We start from the raw sequence: 18,607 nt of genomic DNA, 5'->3' as shown, positions 1-18,607 counted from the left end.
ACTTGAGTTTTGTGAATTAAATTAACTCTAAATAATACTATCAGCGTTTTCAGGAATCATATTGGTCGTTTTACTGATCAGTGCTACATGGCAGCTTTGAAACTCTCCTTGATATACCACTAAAACTATCAAAATCACCTCATTTAAGTCAGTTTTAGTCACAACTATTAAACTGTGCTTGTGTCAGGTGTCTTATTAACTTAAACTAATAACAATAATAGCTATTATTATTATTATTATTATTATATTAGTAGTGTATCACTATTATGTTCATTTGTTGGTTTTGTGGTTGCAAGTAGTTCAGAGTCTTAACACTGCTAAAGACAATTAAAAGTCATTCTTCAAATAACTTATAATAATGAAGCTGTAGTTACTTTGACTATTTTGTTTTCTCTAAAGCATGTTAGAGAAACCATACTCTAATATACTTTAGAGTATGTTAGAGTATGCTTATTGTTGTTTTTCAGAGATTAATTGAGTTATTACACCAGACTTTTCTTATCAAGCAGGCTAAAATAAAACAGATGTTATAAAAAAAATCAAATGATGCCCCAATCTAAATTAGATTAAGAACAAAGAAAAAACAAAGTTACTGCCGTATGCAAGTCTGGAAGAAGTTATCAATTAATTTAAATGACTTTGGGACTCCAGTAATCTATATTTGGATGATGACTTTTCCGAAGCCACTCACAACATGGCAGCAACGTTTACTTACAGCTCGGACGCTCACGTAGCATCTAGTTGTTCTATGTTTATGTGTGCGTCACCACGCCTGAAAGCTGGGGTCCCCGCCCCATTTTTCTCTCCCAGTCCATTGATTTTAAAATCGCTGATCAGAAATCAGCAGGCGTGCTCTTAATTTACGGCCTCGCCACGGAAGAAGCGTCGCTCGGAAACAGATTCAAAGTCAGTTTTACTGGCGAATCGCCGGTGGCTTGTTATTCCCGGTCACGAGACGGTACTTCCTGCGAGAACGAGGCCGAAAAGTAAACAGAAATCGAGGTGGAAGCATTTTTTCCCCCCCGTGTAGCTTTGAAATGTGCAAATGTAGCTGGTCAGCAAGTGTCTCCTAGCGTTTGTCCCGTTCAAGAAAACCAACCACGGCGGGCTGAGACGGACGGGAAGACACCGAGGTGAGTTGTTGTAAAGTTTTAACCGTAACGGTGTGAGTTTTTGCCTTTGTGTTTGGTTTCCAGGAGATAAGTTTCACACTAGCTAAAGGTGGCTAGCAGTCGAGTGGTTAAGCTAGCTTTGCTAAAACAAAGGAGTTAAAATATATATTATTTACGTTTTATTTGAACCAGTTATGTCTATTAAAGCAATGGATTGATTTAAAATAGGTTTCACAAATTAATAAGTATTTTATAGCTTTTAAAAATCCGCCCAACAATGATGATGGCTAGCCGTGTTGTTTCAAAGCAACTAACTAGACTAGATGCCATTATGTTACATTATAACACAGCTTGTTTTATACTGGCAAGTTTCTATTGTTAGAAATTATGTTTTAATCTGATCTGAATAAAACGCGCTGAAGTTTCAGTAGAGAGAAATTAAACTGAATGCATTTGAGAAGGTTTTATTCTCAATGGGCTGAAATAGGATTGGAGATTCACAGATTTTGTTCTGGTCGACCAATAATTTCAGCCATTTATGATTCTGCTCTGTAAAAGATCAATAATTAACACCGATACTATAGAACGAATTTCCAAATTATTATAAAATTGTAGCAGAGTAAAACAAAATGTCTAAATTTTCTCAAGAATGGTCCAAACTTACAGAGCTGTGTTGAGCGTGTTGCTGAAAATGTACAGTTTTGATTAGAGATCAATAACTTTTTGAGTTATCTTCACTCTCAGAAATGTAGAATTGTTCATAATAATAAAAATAAAGCCTTTATAAATGTACCCAAACCATTTCTTGTACAATGTTATTGCATATTTGGTTTTTCTCTGGGTACCTCACACATTAAATGTCAGATTACATCTGTTTAGCAAAGTGAAATAGCTCTTAACCAACCTAACATTGGGGTGCATTAATTATTGGACATAAAACCAAGTTTTTGTACAGCAGAGTGTGATTATGATGAAGAAACTCGCTTTGAACCGTCAGTTATCAGACAGAAATCATCCTCTTACAAGTACAAATTGACGTATGGTTGGTGTAAATCTTTCTGCAGCAGGTGGTTGTACCTGTTTTTCTGCAAAATGGCCAAAAATACAAAAACACAAATTGAAGAAGTGAATTAATCAACGCCGTCATGAGAAAGGTCAGACTGAGACACAGCATCTCTTTCGAGGAACTATTTCCTCGAAACTATGACAGCATGACCCCAAACCAAAACATGAGGGAAAACAAACATTTGCTAAATGTAATGTGATATTTATAATTTATACCTTCTAACATCCTGTGAAATTACCAATAAAAGAAGTACATGCAGTTTTAAGAACTGTTGTAAATATTGAAAGGTGGGATTTTTTTTAAATCCCACCTTTCAATATTTCAATATTAAGAAAAATTTTTACTCGTGTGACAATTTATTCAATGCCACAAGATCTATTCTGGATAAATAACTCAAAAAGAAACATTCTATGCTAGAGAAATGTAAGAATAGATGAGAAACAAAGTCACAGGAGCCGTTTCTGAAGCTTTGGGAAAACCACAGTGAGAGTCATTTTCCACAAATGGAGAAAACCTGGAACAGTAGTGAACCTTTCCAGGAACGTCCAGGTTTCCAAAATTACTCCAAGAACAAATCCATGAGTCATCCAAGAGGTCACCAAAAAAAAAAAGAAACAGAATAACTGCAGGCTTCACATGATACAGATGATGTAACACAGATGGACTAAATAAAAACGTCCGTTGAAGATTTCTGAAAGTATCTTGTTGTAGAAATGATCTACAACTCTGGAAAAAATAAAGAGCCACTGCACTTACCCCCTTTAAAACCTCCTGGTTATTCCACCAAATATTGATTTCTGAACTCTTCCTGAGTTAAAACATGAGTTTTATTGTTTCTAAATGAACATTAACTTGTTTCCTTTGCATTATTTGAGGTCTGAAAGCACTGAAAGCATCTTTTTTGCTTCTCATTTTCTGCGAATAAAAACTACATTTTGTTTGGGATTTCAGAGACATGTTGTCAGTAGTTCATAGAATAAAAGAACAATGTTCATTTTACTCGAACTTCCATCCAGAGAAACTGATGCTATTTGAGTCTGTATGCTCAAGTTAACGATTAATCATTTACTAAATTAATTGGCAATTATTTTAATAATCACGACTAATCCGATTAATCGTTTCAGACCTAGTTAAAAAAGTTTAATTATTCTGGAAACTTAGTGGAGTTTATTTCGGGCTCAAACTGTGAGAACAATTTTTCCCAGATTCTTTATTTTTATTTAATTTCTGCTTCTTTTCTTCTGATCTGCATCACTCAGAGCCTGTTGGCCAGACAACATGGAGACTGTGTGTTTCCGGCTACCGGGACACGGGGACACGACCCTGAAGCACATGAACTCCCTCCGGTCCCGCCAACATTTCTGCGACATCACCATCATTGCCAGCAACAACCAGACCTTCAAAGGTCATAAGGTCGTGCTGGCGGCCTGCTCGCCCTTCCTGAGGGATCAGTTTCTCCTCAACCCCTCACCCAGGCTTCAGGTGGGTGAGATTAAACACACGCCACCTTCCTAGCTGCTGTTTTGCAATGTAAATCATATTTTTAATGCTTTCTCCAGGTGTCGATGCTGTACAGCTCCTCGGTCGTGTGCGACTTGCTGCAGTCGTGCTACACCGGCATGCTGCAGTTCAGCCCTGAGGAGATCGTCAACTACCTGACTGCTGCTAGCTACTTCCAGATGGAGCACATCGTGGAGCGCTGCAGAGCCGCGCTGGAGAGATACGTGCAACTAAAGAACCCCAGTCTGCTGAAAGTCAGTCCCACAGTTGTTTCATTTAAACCACGTTAATGTGTCGTCTGCCTTTTCTCTCACTATGAAGAAGTAAAACTGTGCATTTTTCCTCCTTCTGCTTTCTATTTTTAGATGGCTGAGGAGGACGGTCAGGTCAGACCGGTTATTCTCAGTGCCAACGTTCATTCAGTTGCTTCACCTCTGACCACTCAGCCCTCCCCCATCGAGCAGCACAGCCCTGCAGTCATCACACTGGAGGAAGAAAACAGCGAAACATCTGTTCAGCACGCCGGCGACAGCCCCGTGCTGGATGAACCCGACGCTAAGGTGATTTTCACACCTCACATGCTAACAAGACGCACTAAATGCTCCTGTTATGTCAACTTGTGCAGCTCAGAGTGTAATGTTTAGTGTTTGCTCTTAAGTGATGCGAACTAATGCAAACAGATGAATTAATGCTGTAAAACTGCAATAATTTGTTTCAAACTTTAATTATTTTTAGTGAATTTGATCAAACTAAAATGAAGTTCAGAACCGACTTTATGGGCTTCAGAAACGGCTGCTTTTCTAAAATTCATAAGAAGAGAAAACTGAAACAAGTCCAAAAGAGCTCTAACAGACTAGTTAAACGATTAATCGTGATTAATTGATTATTTAAACAATCGTAAACTACTTTAGTAGTTGATTAATTATTAACTGGAGTATAAAGACTTATAAAAAGGCAATTTGCTGAAAGAACAACAGACTCAGAGCCCTAATTAAGCTAAAACTATGCAAAAATCAGTCAAGTTTATTGGTGTAGCACATTTCAAAGTTCTTAACATCATAAAAATACAAAGAACACAGTCAATAATTAAAACATTACATTTTTCCAAGTGCCATTAGTACACAGCAAAATGTTCAATTTGAACCACTATAAATTCAAATAATTTAGAATCAAATAATTTATAATTAATTCAAATAAATATTTCAACAATTATTATAATTATTATGATAACTTATTAATAAATGATTAATTCAAATAATCTATAATTATTTGAATTTAATTTTCTGGTGCTACTAATGTAGCACCAGAAAACTGTTTAGCAGTTTTCTGCAAAACAGTTACATTAATTTTGTAACTGCAAAAAATATACATTATTAATTTTTGTGTGCTTTTTTAAAATATCTTTTTAAAGATATTTACAGACAAAAAAAAAACCTTATTTGTCTGTGAATATGTTCTGCCAAAAACTTCAATAGTTTTAGCTGAAGCTGGTTTAAATTCTGTAAAACAAAAAAATCTGTTTTTTCCTACAAAATATCAAACAAATGATCAAGCGTACACTTAAGCAAATCTGTTACTGCATTTTATCCAGTAAAATGTTTATTTTCTGATTTTAAAACATTATTTTAAATTTTCATTTGCATTTTTAATATTGTATAAAAAGGCTGACGTGGTTAAACGAAAAAATTTGCTTTTTTTTAATCATCAGAAAATAATCCTTAAAATAAAAAAATGTTAGCTACAGCCCTAATAGAGACAAAAAATAAAACTCCCTCCAGCATTTATTTAACTTATTTCAGTGAAGAACTGGGATGTGACTCTGTGTTGACCAATGTTTATTCATTAAATAAATTGTTAATAGCATCTGGAGCTAAAATCTGTCTCCGTTTCCAGCATAACATTTGAAAACCTGCATAAAACCGCAGGTCTGTTCTTCTGTTTCATGCACCGTTAAGCAGCATGTGAAAGATCTGCTTTCTCAGGACATTACAGGAAGCTGAATTCAGTTTCACTATCCTCTGCTAGACTTGTTGTGTGAGAAAATCCCCCAAATAGAACCTGTTTGACAACATGAAGTAGGCCTAACAAGCTTAAAAACCAGTGCATCACACTGAAACTCAACAACCTGGTCATTAACGTCTGAATAAAAAAAACATTTCAAAGCCATTTTCAAGTCTGTGGGTTCTGGAAAACCACAGAGATCCATTATCCACTAATGTGGAAAACATGGACCGGTGGTGAGTCCCAGGAGTGGCCGCCCGACTAAAATTACTCCAGAGAGCCCTGCTGACTCACTGAGGAAGTCAAACCTACCCAGACTGCAGGGCTGTCTGGGTAATAATAATAATAATAAAATTATTTCTGTAATTTGATTATTCTGACGAGTAATCATATTTTAAAAAATTGGCACAGTCTACACATTCTTCATTTAAATACATTAAAAGATGGAAATAAATAATTTTTGATTAAGAAAAGAAATATTTGACTGTAAAATGCAATAACATAACTTTCCAGTAACTTTTCAGCAAGATGTAAGAGCTTGTTTTAAGTCAATAATCCCTTAATATTGATTTTTAAAAAGTACTAGTTCCACTGGCAGTTTATTGAACTTATAAAAAATATATTTTTTCCATTTTATAAGTGGAATAATGGAACTAGAACCTTTTCATCAATATTAAGGAATTATTTACTTAAAACAAGCTCCTATATCTTGCTGAAAAGTTATTTGTAAGTTAGTTGTCATATTTTAAGTGTAGTAAGATATTTGCAGTTGAAACTAAACCAGAATTACTTGGTAACATTTTGTGTTTTTGCAGTGAAGTCATTTTTTAAAATTGTTTTGCAGGTAAATGCGATGGGTGAGGAGGATGAGAACCGGCCGGAGGACTACAGTGTTTACAGAGTGTACATCCCAGAGGAAGAGCTGGCGAACCAAGACAGGGAGGCGGACAAGGGAGACTCTGCCGATGTTCCTCAGGATCTGTGTTACCCAGAAACCAACAGGATTTTCATTGCAGGAGACGGCAGTGAATGCGACTTGGACTCTGCTGAGGATCTGAGTTTCGGGGGCCTCAGAGCGTTCAGGCGAAGACTGTCCGAGCCGAAAATCGGCCGCGGCAGAGGGAGAGGCAGGGGAAGGGGATTCAAGAAGCGAAAGTGGGGATCATCCCAAGAGAAAAGGTCGCCGACTTTAGCTCACCGTCAGGATCTGTGGTACACCGCCGCTGCTGGACTGGGAGGGGGTTTTGCCCTGGACTTCAGCCAGGAGGATCTGAAGACCGCAGCAAATTATTTTGTTGATTTCCCCCGGTTGGACTTTGCTTTGGGCAGCGTTCACGGTGAAAAGGTCTCCCCCATTAATCAGTTCTCCCTGGAAGAGTCTGGCTCCGGCGAAGGGAGTTCAGGGTTGAACGCTGTCGGCACAAACGAAGGAGGGGACGAGTCCGTCGCCGTGGTGGGCTCCACTTCCAGCGTGACGGGGCCTGTAATTTGCGAGCACTGTGGCCTCACTTTCCCCTCAGCACACTCCCTGGCCGTCCACTCCCGTTCCACCCACCTCCTGTACGTCTGCCCCTGCTGCGGGAAGCACTTCCACCACTCCAGCAACCTCACCCGACACATGGCCGTGCACCGAGGGGCCGCCAAGGCCCACCAGTGCCCCCTGTGCTACAAGACGTTCACCCAGAAGTCCACGCTGATAGACCACATGAACCTCCACAGCGGGGAGCGGCCGCATAGATGCGCCTACTGTCATGCCCGCTTCGCCCACAAGCCCGCCTTACGACGCCACCTGAAGGAGCAGCACGGGAAAACCACGGGGCAGAACTCCCTGCATGAGCAGGAGGAGCGGGCGAGAGAAACTGCAGTACGAGAGCCGGAGGAAGAACAGGAATGCCTGGTTACTGAACAAACTGAGCAAGTGTCATGAGCAAAAACATAGACTTTCCCATGTTCTGTTAAACCCAAACTTCAGTGTATTTTATCACAATTTTTTGTGATGGGCCAACACAAGGTGGTGTACAATTGTGAGGTAGGAGGGAAAATTCCACTTTTTACAAATAAAAAGATGAATTATATGGCATGCATTTGTATTCTAGCAAGGGCTGGACAATACATCAATAATAATATATATCGTGAAAGACACGTGATCGATATCAATAAATAATACGTCTGATAGAACAGTCAATAATTTTACTGAACTCAAATCCAGAACCACATGGCATTCTGGGGGACGAAAAGAGAAAAGCTAAACCACCTAAGCTAGGTTGGCGACATCAACTAACTCAGCGGTCCCCAACCTGTTGGCGACATCAACTAACTCACTCACTGTTTGGTTACCCAGCAACAACCTGTTGCTAGGTAGCTTAAGATTTCACCACGGTGCCTCATAACTGCTTAAAAATTAAAAACTGAGGTGTGGAATGAAACTTTGGATAAAATAGGAAAGGCCATGAAACTTTGGATAAAATAGGAAAGGCCATGCCACCAGTTCAAACTACTCAAAAATTATTGATATAGACTGATATTAAACACATATCATTAGACGTTTTTCAGCCATATCGCCCAGATCCGGTAGAATTTCTACCAGCCAATCAGAGAACAGAAGATGTTGTGAACGATGACGTCGATTTTTCTGCGCTGTCTTGGTAGTCTGCTTGTAGTTTTAGCAATGGCGGAGCTGGGAGTGAACGAAGCCGTTCAGTCCATGTTGGCTTCAAAAATACTGAATTCATATGAACAGCCGTTTTATTCGGCTTTGCACTTCTCTCTTTGCAGTGCAGGATCAAACTAGGGCATGACGTACATCACGGCCGAACGTTGGCATTGGATAAAATTTAAAACTTCAAGAGTCAAAGCGTAGAGAAAGGGGTTTTACATAGCACATTTATGTTAATATGTTTGTATTATTTCAATTAGGGTTGGACTATATGGCCTAAAATAAATGTTATTCTATATTAAGCCGTTCATTAGCTGCTCATCTTCCTCCTCAACCACCGCCACCATTTCCACATTTGAAATTTCCTCCATTTTTTTCCAACCTCACCGTCTCTTTCGCTTCTTCTGGATGGGGTGGAGTCACGTGACTACTGAATGTACACGTAGCGCGGCGTCTTAAAGGAACACGAGCATAGCTTACTAAAAAGACACGTTTTTTAAAAATACCGATATGTGCAAAATGACGTCGGTCATTGTCATAAATTTCGGTGTTAATTTTTTGGTTTGTCACCTTAGCCAATCGTTGTTAGATGCTCACCGTCCAATCGTACTGAGCTCGAACAATTTAGCTAAGAAAAACGGGCATATTTCTTCTTTTAGTCATTGAAATATATAGACACACATTTCAGATTTTCATTAAAACATCCTGCTTTGTGTTGGTTTATTACATCAAAATCTCCTAAAATACACAGAGATTTATAGTTTTAACTTTAATGTGAAAATGGTTCAAGGGAAATGAATTGTGAAGCCTTCATGCTCATCAGTTTATGGCAGTCTGCTGGATCTGCTTTTCAAAGGGTCATGGTGACATTACTGATCTTAAAGTGCTAAAAATATTAAAATGCCTTCATATGTTTACTGCCAAACCACGTGTCTAGTGTGAAGATAAATGGACAGTAAACAAGCAATATAAATGGTTGTAGCTAGTAGCTGTTAAACTGCATCTGAGTAAACTGGACCAGTGGATATTATGTGAAACTCCCTGAAGCCAAAGACATTATTCTACCAGTACTTTTTTTTTTTTTTTTAACATATCTGAAATTGTTGTGAACTATTTTCTCCTTTGGGTTTGAGTGAGATATTTTGTAATGTGTCATGTAACAAAGAAATTAGAGAAAACTACTAACATGTCTTGTTTTTATGTAGATATTTGTACTGTAATGGTAAATCAGTGATTCTAATTTCAATCTGTTCATCTGCTGCACACAGAAGGTTGATTAAAACGCATCAATGATCCGAATATCGGTTTGACATGAAGCGAGCTGCACAGGTAATAAACTTGGAGAGCACTCAGGAACGATTTAAGTTTGGTTATTTTCACAGTCGATGAAGGACGCTTATTTAATTTTGAAGATTTGTAGTACAATTTAAAAAAAAATTATATTTAAGGTTTGATGCGTAACATTTAAGCCTAAAAGTCCAAATAAATACAACATAAAATACTGTTTTCAGTTGCATAGAGTTGAAAGAAAACAAGACTGCGTCTTAATTATTTTACATTGTATATCTATTTAAAATTTTAAGTTATAAATTTTCAGACTTATTTCTTCACGATTGATGGCAGATTTTTCTCAAACGGTCAGACTTTAAATGAAGATGATGAGATTTTATTCTGTATTGTCTGAAAATTTGGTCAGCTCATTTCTCCATCCTTCTGTCAAATTCCTAATAAAGCCGTGAAGTTTTATATTTTCACTTTTAAAAATGATCGGAGGAGTCCAGAAGAGTTCAGGATTTTGCCAGGAAAGATGTGCAGAAACCTTATAAATCCCAGTTTTGTGGAATTCTACTTGAGAATGTGATTTATTCAATTCAACGAAAAACAATTCCATGATACAGGCCAGCTTCTCATTAAAACAAAACAAAAAAAAAACTTCTTTTATTCCAGGAAGTCTTCACTGTAGACCACTTGGTTCCTCTTATCCCTGTACGAGCCTTTGGTGCTGTTCTGCACAGCTGGAAGATTTGAAAAAAGAAAGAAAATGGAAGAGTTTCGTTGTGTTTGTACTGTACATTTACACGGAAATTGCAAATGTTTTCTCTGACAACGGCACAGTTTGAGAACGGGTTCTTAATGAAGAAGAGTTTACCGAGGGAGGCCCACACTGATTTTCCGGTGGCAGCGTCCAGCATGGGCTGCTTCCTGGCAATGCTGACTCTGATATGAACGTCTCCCACCACAGCTCCATTCAACTGTGGGGGAAAAAACACAAACAGGCAAAATAATTAACAGTTTGATGGAAAGATTTAAAAAAAATTTTTTTTTCCTTTTTTTTCTCCGAAGAGTTTTTGCGGCGCTAGCGGCTCATATTTTTCAACAGTAGGCAGACAGGAAGGAGGGTGAGGAGAGGGGGGGAAGACATGCGGTAAAGGTCGTCGGGACCGGGAGTCGAACCCGTGACGTCCGCGTCGAGGACTAAGGCCTCCAAACGTGGGGCGTGCTAACCCCCTGCGCCACCACAGCACGCCCCTTGATGGAAAGATTTAACCTGAAGACAAAGATTTAGAAATTCTGCGATTCAACCTTTACTTTTAAATAAAAGGACATTTGGAAAAATTATGTTTTTGTGTTTGCTGCTAATGGAAAAGAGACTCAAGTTTCAACATACAGACACAACATTGATTTAGTTTAGGGACATTGTTATGCGGACACTGATCTGTGAAAAATGTTTCACAGATCAGGTTTAAGTCACATTAAACTTGGGTTTTATCAATTAATAGTGTTTGGGTTTTAAGATTTAATTTTTGAAAAATAGTTTTTTTTTCTCCACCAATTCTTTCTTTGGTTTTCCATAGTTAAGTGTGACGTCAGTGCGTCCAGAGCCGCCACCTTTTGTTGACATACGTGTTTTATGGTTTATTTTTCTTTGAACTTTGAATTTAAGTCACCTCTACAAAGTGATATTAAGGCCAGGCTGTGATTTTTAAATTTAATTACAAGAATAAAGTCATAATGTTACAAGAATACAGCCATACGACAATAAAATCAAAATAATATGAGAATAACATTGTAATATTACCAGAATACAGTCATAATTTTATAAGAACTTAAACATGAAAGAAAACAAATAAAATTAAATGTGGAATATTCAGGATCTTGTGAAGCTTTACCTTGGTATAAGTTACTACTTAATAGAAATATAGATTTTTTTAAATACATCAGAATCAAATTATTATCAATAGCAGGAGTTTCAAATGATTGTGCAAACAACTGTGTCTATTTTGAAGAGAAACAACATGGATTGTGGTGGTCATGTCACATCTTGATAACTAGAAGTTTTTACCTCATCCAAACAACTTTTTGAAGCAAATTTAAGATGTTTTTTCATGTAAAAATGAAACTTTTTTCAGGAAATACAATTATGTTCTTGCAATTGAACACAACTTTTCATAGCCTGCTCCTAATTCTCTCTCATACAACACAAAGAAAGGATGATTGAAATTTTGAAAATATTGTCTGCACTATTTTTTTTAGAAAAGGAAGGGAAAAAAAAATTTGAAAATCAAATCTGGTATGACAAAAAGCAGATTTCCCCCTGCTTACATATAACACAACTTTTCATTAAAAGTGATCAAGTGATGGACTGAAAATAAGTGGAAAGCCTCCATAAAATGTAAAAAACAGCATAGTGCCAACCTCAGCTACAGCCTGGTCTGCAGACTCCATCTTCTCAAACGTGATAAATGCACAACTGCAAAGAGAAACATGAGGAAGAGTTCCAGTGCATATAATAAGGAGAATGCATCAGGAATGAAGAATGTCGGGATAATGGTTAGCTTAACAGAGTACTGGTTCCATACTTGCGCGGGTTGTCCATTGAGAGGTCGATGATGTTCCCATGATGGGAGAAGGCCGAGCGCAGGCTGTCCTCCACCAGGCCGGAGCCGTAAACATACACCGTGTTCCCCTTACGCACACCTCTGCGCTCCGGGTACGAGTCCGATCCTGATAGGAAAGAAAGAAAAAAACAAACAAGAATCAAAACCACACTTCTCAGTAAACCATTTGCATCTTTTCTAATTTCAGTTTATCTATAAACTGAGTACCTAATAAGGCTTTTTGAAGAAAGTGTGCTCTATGAGGGATAGAGGAGAATATTTTTGTTTACAACAGAACTTCAAAATATGTGGACTTGCAATCTTTGTTGCAAAACCACAAATGCTTAAAGGACTACTTGGATTTAGTGGCTATGCTACTTCAAGTGTCGTGCATTAAACTTCTGCTTTACAATGTTGTCTTTGCCATCTTGGATGGACTTTGACTGTCCACAACTAAAATGTTTCTTATGGGCAGAAGTAAAAAAGTTCAGAGGGAGACGTGAAGATGTGTGAAAAACGAACAGAGTAGAGAGGAAAATGTGTTAATATTAAGTAGCCCTGAGTGGAAAGATTGTACAAGTATGAAAAGTGAACTTCTGCTAATTTAGCTGAGATGATTGCAGCAACAATTTAGATGATTTTTGATAAGGCTGTTGCAAGAAGCAATTAATAAATTGATAACTAAAATGAGCTCAATTTTTATTCAGATGACTAATATTTTTGAATGGAAGTTTTCTCTACATACATATCATAATCCATTGTATTTAAGGTTTTGGTTGTATGGTTTTTAATTGTTGTTGTTCATGCTTGTTAAACATTTTTTTCTAAAACAAAGTCTATTGGTCTTTTAAAGCGCGAACGTACATTATCATACGACTACATTATTTGAAAATGGTCTCAAAGCAATAATATTATTGTTTATTGCAATAATTATTGAGACTATTTATCGTCCAGCAAAATGTATCATCGTTACAGAGCTACTTCTTGATTCACTATGTTACCAAAAGTAATCAAATAATTTTTTTAATGAATTTAGGTGCTCTAATCTCTTCCATGTATAAAATCCAGCATCAAGACAAAGACACTGTTTCTACAAATATTTGGGTCACTCTCAGGAGAGATAAGTCAGTTTAAAGATGCAACAGTTTGATGCATCCTAAATGCACAAAGGAGTGTTTTCCGAGATCCTTCCCCATTCATATATTCTGTGAAATGTATTTGTATTAGTTGGTTTTATTGTAATTCTTTCAATGTGTAATAAAATATTTTAAAAAGTAAATAAATAAATAAACATTATGAAAATCTACTTACTTCTGAAAGGTGTGTCTCTGTCTCTGTCCCGCTCCCTGTCCTGGTCTCTGTCTCTCTCTCTGCTTCGTTCTCTGTGTCTTTCTCGTTCTCTTTCCCTGTCTCTGTCTCTGTCTCTGTCCCGGCCTCTGTCTCTATCCTGTTCCCGTTCCCGGTCTCGATCCCGATCTCTGTCTCTTTCCCACTCCCTGTCTATGTCTCTGTCCCTTTCTCGGTCCACATCACGGCTGGACGACAAGCCGCCTCCTTCTTCTTCATCCCGGTATCGGTCGCTTGAACTAACGAAGCTGCAGGGACGCAAAAAGACACTGTGTTAGACCCATGGAGGGACACTTTGAGGATTTGTTTAGGTTCGGGTTTTTACCTTTCATACAGACTCTTCATTTGACCTCTCTTTCCAGACTAGAAAAAATGACACAAAGAAACTTCAGAATAGAAAGCAGATCATTTACCGGTATTTGAAAATGTATACAGTGAACCCTCGTTTTTCGCGGGGGTTGCGTTCCGAAAAGAACCCGTGATAGGCGAAATCCATGAAGTAGTTACCTTTATTTTTTTACAATTATTATACAGCATAATTAAATACTCTACATTGAAATCAAAGAACAAAACCTGTTTTCAGACCTAAGCATTTTTTAAAGAAATAGAAAGCTTTCTTACAAATAACTACAGTAAAATAATAATTTTAATCATCAATACGAAGTACAGTAGGAGAAATTGTGACTCGTGTATTTCACTGTTCCTCTGACTGTGACGCTGCGGCCTGACTCCGCTCTCTAGTATCTTTTTCTCCAGAAGCCTGTGGTGCAGGTGTGTTTTTTTGAGAGAAGAACATAGTTATCGGTAGTTGTTGTTGTTGCTCTTTTTTTCTTCTGGGCAAAAACTTTTACCAAAATTTGCCAAGCTGCATTACGTATATTTAAATACTGTAACGTTATTGGCACACAGGTAGAGAAGAAGCGTGGAGACTGTTTAGCCAATCAGGACGCAGAACACAATGCACTGTGAAAAAAAACCTGCACAAAAAACTCCGCGAAGCAGCGAGGCCGTGAAAGGTGAACAGCGTTATAGCGAGGGTTCACTGTATAGGAATAACATAAAATCTCATTTATACCTCATGTGGATCATCATCTATAGAGACACTCCTTTGGAAGGGTAGGAAGGCAGGAGCCGGACCTTTTTCTGGGTCCTGAGGAAGTGGAACAATAAAAGAAGAAAACAGGCAGAAAAGGAGATAAGCTGCATGTTCCTTCATCAAAACCAATTAATATACAGATTAGTTGGGCTGAAATGATTATTTGGATTAATCAGCTATTGAAATAATTGTCAACTAAATTAGTAATTGATTCATCATTAACTGGAATATGCAGATTCAAATAAGGCAATTCGCTGAAAAAACTTCTTCAGAGGAGTAATTAAGCCAAAACTATATATATATATAAAAAAAGTACTTGTAATTGTTTGTAAATCTGTTTTACTCTGAATTCCTTAATTGTCAGTTTTAGTTTCACCTGTTTCAGATTTACTCTGCTATGTTACTGCATTTTAGGCAATAAAATAAAATGCTTATTTTCTTATTTAAAAAGGAAATTAGCTATATATTTTTTATTTGGATCTTTTCATGTACTTCTAAGATTGTATAAAAAGGCTTAAGTGGTTAAATGAAACATCTGTGAGTTGTGCCATTTTTTATCCAATTAATTGATTAGTCACTAAGATAATCTGTAGATTAATCAATTACTGAAATAACCATTAATTCGTATTACACACAGTGGCTCATTTATTACACAGGACTGAGGAATACTTTTTACTCACAGATTTTCAGATCATCCAACTAATTTAAATAACAGACAATGGTAATCAAAGTGACAAAAAAAGCAAAACAGAGGAAATCTGTATTTTCTGGGGTCCAAATCATTTTCCACTGCCCTGTATTTAATGATACGGTACCTTAAGTTTGATTTCTAGCATTCGGGAGCGTTTGAAGCCGGAGTTCTTTGTCTCTGATTTAATGGCGCTGATGGCGCCTGACTTGATGAGCATCTTAGCTTGCTCTGTCGCTGTTGCGGTATCAACAACAGGCTGATCCGACAGCGCTGCAAAACAAAATAGTGAAATATTTAAAATAAAAACCAACCTAGTGTTTACATAAATAAATGCTAATTGGTTAGCATTAAAAATATAAATTTTCTCTATACAATCAAAGCAAAAGAAAAAACGGTATCCTAGATAAGATATGCCCACCTTTCTAGGCAGTTCAACAAATGTGTATTTTATAAGCTTGCTTAGGTTGTCACAATGGCTTGCTGTTATTGTTACAGTTCTTAAAATTATCAGATTTTGCATTAATTCGACCCCGTCTTACTTATACATATATTTATTTCCGTACACATGTAAAATATCTTCACCGATAGCAAAGTGGAGCCACAGTCAAATTCCTCGTTTTGGTGCAAAAACCTTGACTAGTAATAAATTTAGTAATAAATCTATTAAAAATCAATCCAATCACTTACTCCGTTTCAAGCCACTCTGGTTTGTTTGGTTGGTTGAACTCTGCTTCTTCAGTGCAAGAAGTGCCTTTTTCTGAAATTACAGCAGTTAAATCACTTTGTTTACTGATGTTGTAGCAGTGTACCCTGTTAGCAACTACACAAGAAAATCTGACATATCTATAGATCACTTTTTACTGTGCTGTTGATACACTGAAATTTCCCCGAAGAAATTTTATGCTATTCTATTCATTCACTCATCCACAAACACTATTAATATTAAGTATGAATCATTTCAGCCTTTTGCAGAGCAAACTTAGGTGAGCATCTGAGCCTTTAAGCGATATTTATCATGATAACGGATATAAAAGGAAACAATTCAAAGCAGGAGATTACCTTTTTCTTAAGTTTAGCATACTTCTTCTGTAGAGACTCCTCTTCCTCCGTTAGTGAGTTCGGAAACAACACCATCACAGCAACAGCTACAGCACTAATAAAAGCAAAAAGAGGCAAGAAGGAGCATTAAAGCAGAGTTTTTATTGTCAACCACCGTTAGCCGTCTGATTTAACAAGCCAGGAACGGCAGGGTAACTAATTTCCAGAGACTACAAGTGGTAAACAAAACAACAAATAGCAAAAACAGAGTTTCTCTATTAGTGCAGCCCAAAGCATGAATTATTTTATTCTAAAATAGTATTGGTAATTACTCACCACCTTCTCTGGAAGTCAAACGGCTCAAACAAAAACACCGACGCGTAGATATTACGTAAGCACGTATTTTTTATTTCTTTAAAAAAAATCCAAACTACAAAATATACATATAATTATTGTTGGATATTACCAATTTCATGAAATATATTCCTACACGTATTTTTTTTTTTTTTTTTGCACATTTTTAGTTTTGTTATTTATTATTCTTTTTGCGTTAGCTTCAAATGCTAGCTACTTCCGCTTTGGAGTTCCGGGCAACTTCCGCAGCGACAGCAGGGCAGGACAGGGCAGAGCTTCATGGTGGCAAGTTTCAGTCTGCTGATGAAAGACCATGGACAGAATACGTACGTTGTGCTTCAGCGGAAGATCAGCATATCCTTGAAATACTCCTAAATAATTTAAATGTGTTTCAGTTTGCTTTCTTGCATGCGGAGCTGGTGAAGGTTTCAGTTAAACTACTACTTCAATCAACACCAGATCAAATGTGCAATTAACTTTACTGATCTGATGTCTGTAGCAGGATCTGGTTTCTCGGTGCACTTCATCTGTTAAAGCAACATTCATGTCTGGTAGATCGATTTTTCTAACTACGTGCGGTTTACATGTGTGAATAAAGCTTTGCTGGTTTCTGTAGTGTGGTTTATGTGTACGGTAGAAAATTAGAACCACTGGAGGAAAAAAATAAATAACGTTAATCCCGTAATTCTAAAAATAAAAAAAGGCTGAATTTTCAGTGTAATCTCAGAATTGTGACTTTAATCTCAACATTCAAGGGAAAAAAAATCTGACGTTAATCTCAGAATTGGGAGAAAAAAATCAGAATAAGATTAACCACCGGAGGATTGTGTAGGGTTTTTACATATCAAAAGATTAATTTATTTTCTGTTCAGCCAGTATTGTTTTCTCACGACCCACCTCTTTTGGAAATGCAACTTTGTGAAATTTGTCAACTCTTCTGACATTAATCTCAGAAATAGGAGAAAAAAGTCAGAATGAGTAGAACTAACTGAAGAGTCTTCTCCTTTGCATTAAAGTCATAATTCAAAATGTTATTTCAGAATTGTGAGATTAAAATTTTAATTTTTGTTAAGACGCTAATCCTCTACCAAAGATGTCTGTTAAAGAGCCTCTGTGTTGTTTGGAGTGCAGATGTACCCCCTGTCGGCCCCATGGACCTGCCGCTGTCCCTGCTGGAGATGGGACGCTCAGGAAGGTTTGAGCTCATCACACACCCGCTGCCTGACCAGCCGTTGCCTCCCCAGAGCACGGTCAGTACAGGGCAGGTTTACTGTTTACAATAATTAAATCTCACATGCTTGACACATCTAACGCAACTATTTTCTGTTGTTCTTCTTCTTTTAATTGAAATCTTTACCAAATCAATCATGACAACAAAATTCCACCCTGCCTGTTTCAGAAGAGAGATTTGTAGTGGGGGGAACATATATAGTACAATATGACTATTTTACATTAACTGTGAGAGAAGATCAAGCATTTCTCCTGCCTGCTGCAGACCACTGTTAAGCTGGATATTTGTTTTATCTGATGTAGAATTACCAGCATTTCAAGACAAAAAACAAAACTTGACTGCCAAGTATGAGTTAGTGTTGCTGCTCCAGGACCTAGACAAGTTATCAAAATCAACCGCAACTCCATTTCTCTACAGAAACAAAATTGGCGGAGAAAATACGGCTTTCAGTTTGTGACTTTAAGCTTGAGTGAACTTGTATTGTGCTGCAGGACAATAATGCAGTACACAATCAGGAAGAAAGTTTTGGTTTAGCCAAAGACTTGAACCTGATTGAGATGTGATGGCAGGCCCTAAACCAGGCTGTTTGTGCCCGTAAACCCTCCAGTGTAGCTGAATTAAAACAATTCAGGATTAA

At 37.4% G+C, this 18,607-nt stretch overlaps 3 protein-coding genes across 4 annotated transcripts in view; 2 read left to right on the top strand and 1 right to left on the bottom strand.

Moving 5' to 3' along the window:
* Positions 1-799: 799 nt before the first annotated feature.
* Positions 800-7,754, top strand: LOC114156343 (zinc finger and BTB domain-containing protein 12). Its single transcript, XM_028036714.1, has 5 exons — positions 800-1,133; positions 3,438-3,660; positions 3,738-3,932; positions 4,044-4,238; positions 6,524-7,754. The coding sequence occupies exons 2-5, from the start codon at positions 3,457-3,459 to the stop codon at positions 7,604-7,606; spliced, it is 1,677 nt and encodes a 558-aa protein (XP_027892515.1). The 5' UTR covers positions 800-1,133; positions 3,438-3,456; the 3' UTR covers positions 7,607-7,754.
* Positions 7,755-10,162: 2,408 nt separating this feature from the next.
* On the bottom strand, positions 10,163-16,775 carry nelfe (negative elongation factor complex member E). 2 transcript variants are annotated; one of them, XM_028036716.1, is made up of 11 exons: positions 16,722-16,775; positions 16,407-16,500; positions 16,035-16,104; positions 15,472-15,617; positions 14,636-14,710; positions 13,886-13,923; positions 13,525-13,808; positions 12,196-12,340; positions 12,032-12,086; positions 10,485-10,587; positions 10,163-10,350 (listed from the first exon to the last, which is right to left on the bottom strand). In XM_028036716.1, the coding sequence occupies exons 2-11, from the start codon at positions 16,479-16,481 to the stop codon at positions 10,274-10,276; spliced, it is 1,068 nt and encodes a 355-aa protein (XP_027892517.1). In that variant the 5' UTR covers positions 16,482-16,500; positions 16,722-16,775; the 3' UTR covers positions 10,163-10,273. The 2 variants fall into 2 exon arrangements, with proteins under 2 accessions (XP_027892517.1, XP_027892518.1); XM_028036717.1 differs by lacking the exons at positions 10,163-10,350; positions 10,485-10,587 and adding an exon at positions 10,756-10,883.
* A 277-nt stretch (positions 16,776-17,052) lies between these two features.
* Positions 17,053-18,607, top strand: part of skic2 (SKI2 subunit of superkiller complex) — a 30,837-nt gene continuing 29,282 nt past the window's right edge. Inside the window, exons 1-2 of the mRNA XM_028036841.1 lie at positions 17,053-17,065; positions 17,871-17,989. Of these exons, the coding sequence (XP_027892642.1) occupies positions 17,053-17,065; positions 17,871-17,989 (132 nt within the window). The remainder of the gene's footprint in view (positions 17,066-17,870; positions 17,990-18,607) is intronic.

This window comes from Xiphophorus couchianus, chromosome 13 (assembly GCF_001444195.1).
Source record: "Xiphophorus couchianus chromosome 13, X_couchianus-1.0, whole genome shotgun sequence".
Lineage (NCBI taxonomy): Eukaryota > Metazoa > Chordata > Actinopteri > Cyprinodontiformes > Poeciliidae > Xiphophorus > Xiphophorus couchianus.
This window is presented reverse-complemented; position numbering and strand designations above follow the sequence as displayed.

Coding starts and splice junctions, on each gene's coding strand:
- LOC114156343 (XM_028036714.1), top strand. CDS start 3,457: ATGGAGACTGTGTGTTTCCGGCTACCGGGACACGGGGACACGACCCTG. Junction 3,933..4,043: donor AGAACCCCAGTCTGCTGAAA/GTCAGTCCCACA, acceptor TTCTATTTTTAG/ATGGCTGAGGAGGACGGTCA. Junction 4,239..6,523: donor TGGATGAACCCGACGCTAAG/GTGATTTTCACA, acceptor ATTGTTTTGCAG/GTAAATGCGATGGGTGAGGA.
- nelfe (XM_028036716.1), bottom strand. CDS start 16,481: ATGGTGTTGTTTCCGAACTCACTAACGGAGGAAGAGGAGTCTCTACAG. Junction 12,341..13,524: donor CAGAGACACACCTTTCAGAA/GTAAGTAGATTT, acceptor CTTTCCTATCAG/GATCGGACTCGTACCCGGAG. Junction 10,351..10,484: donor ATCAGTGTGGGCCTCCCTCG/GTAAACTCTTCT, acceptor CAAATCTTCCAG/CTGTGCAGAACAGCACCAAA.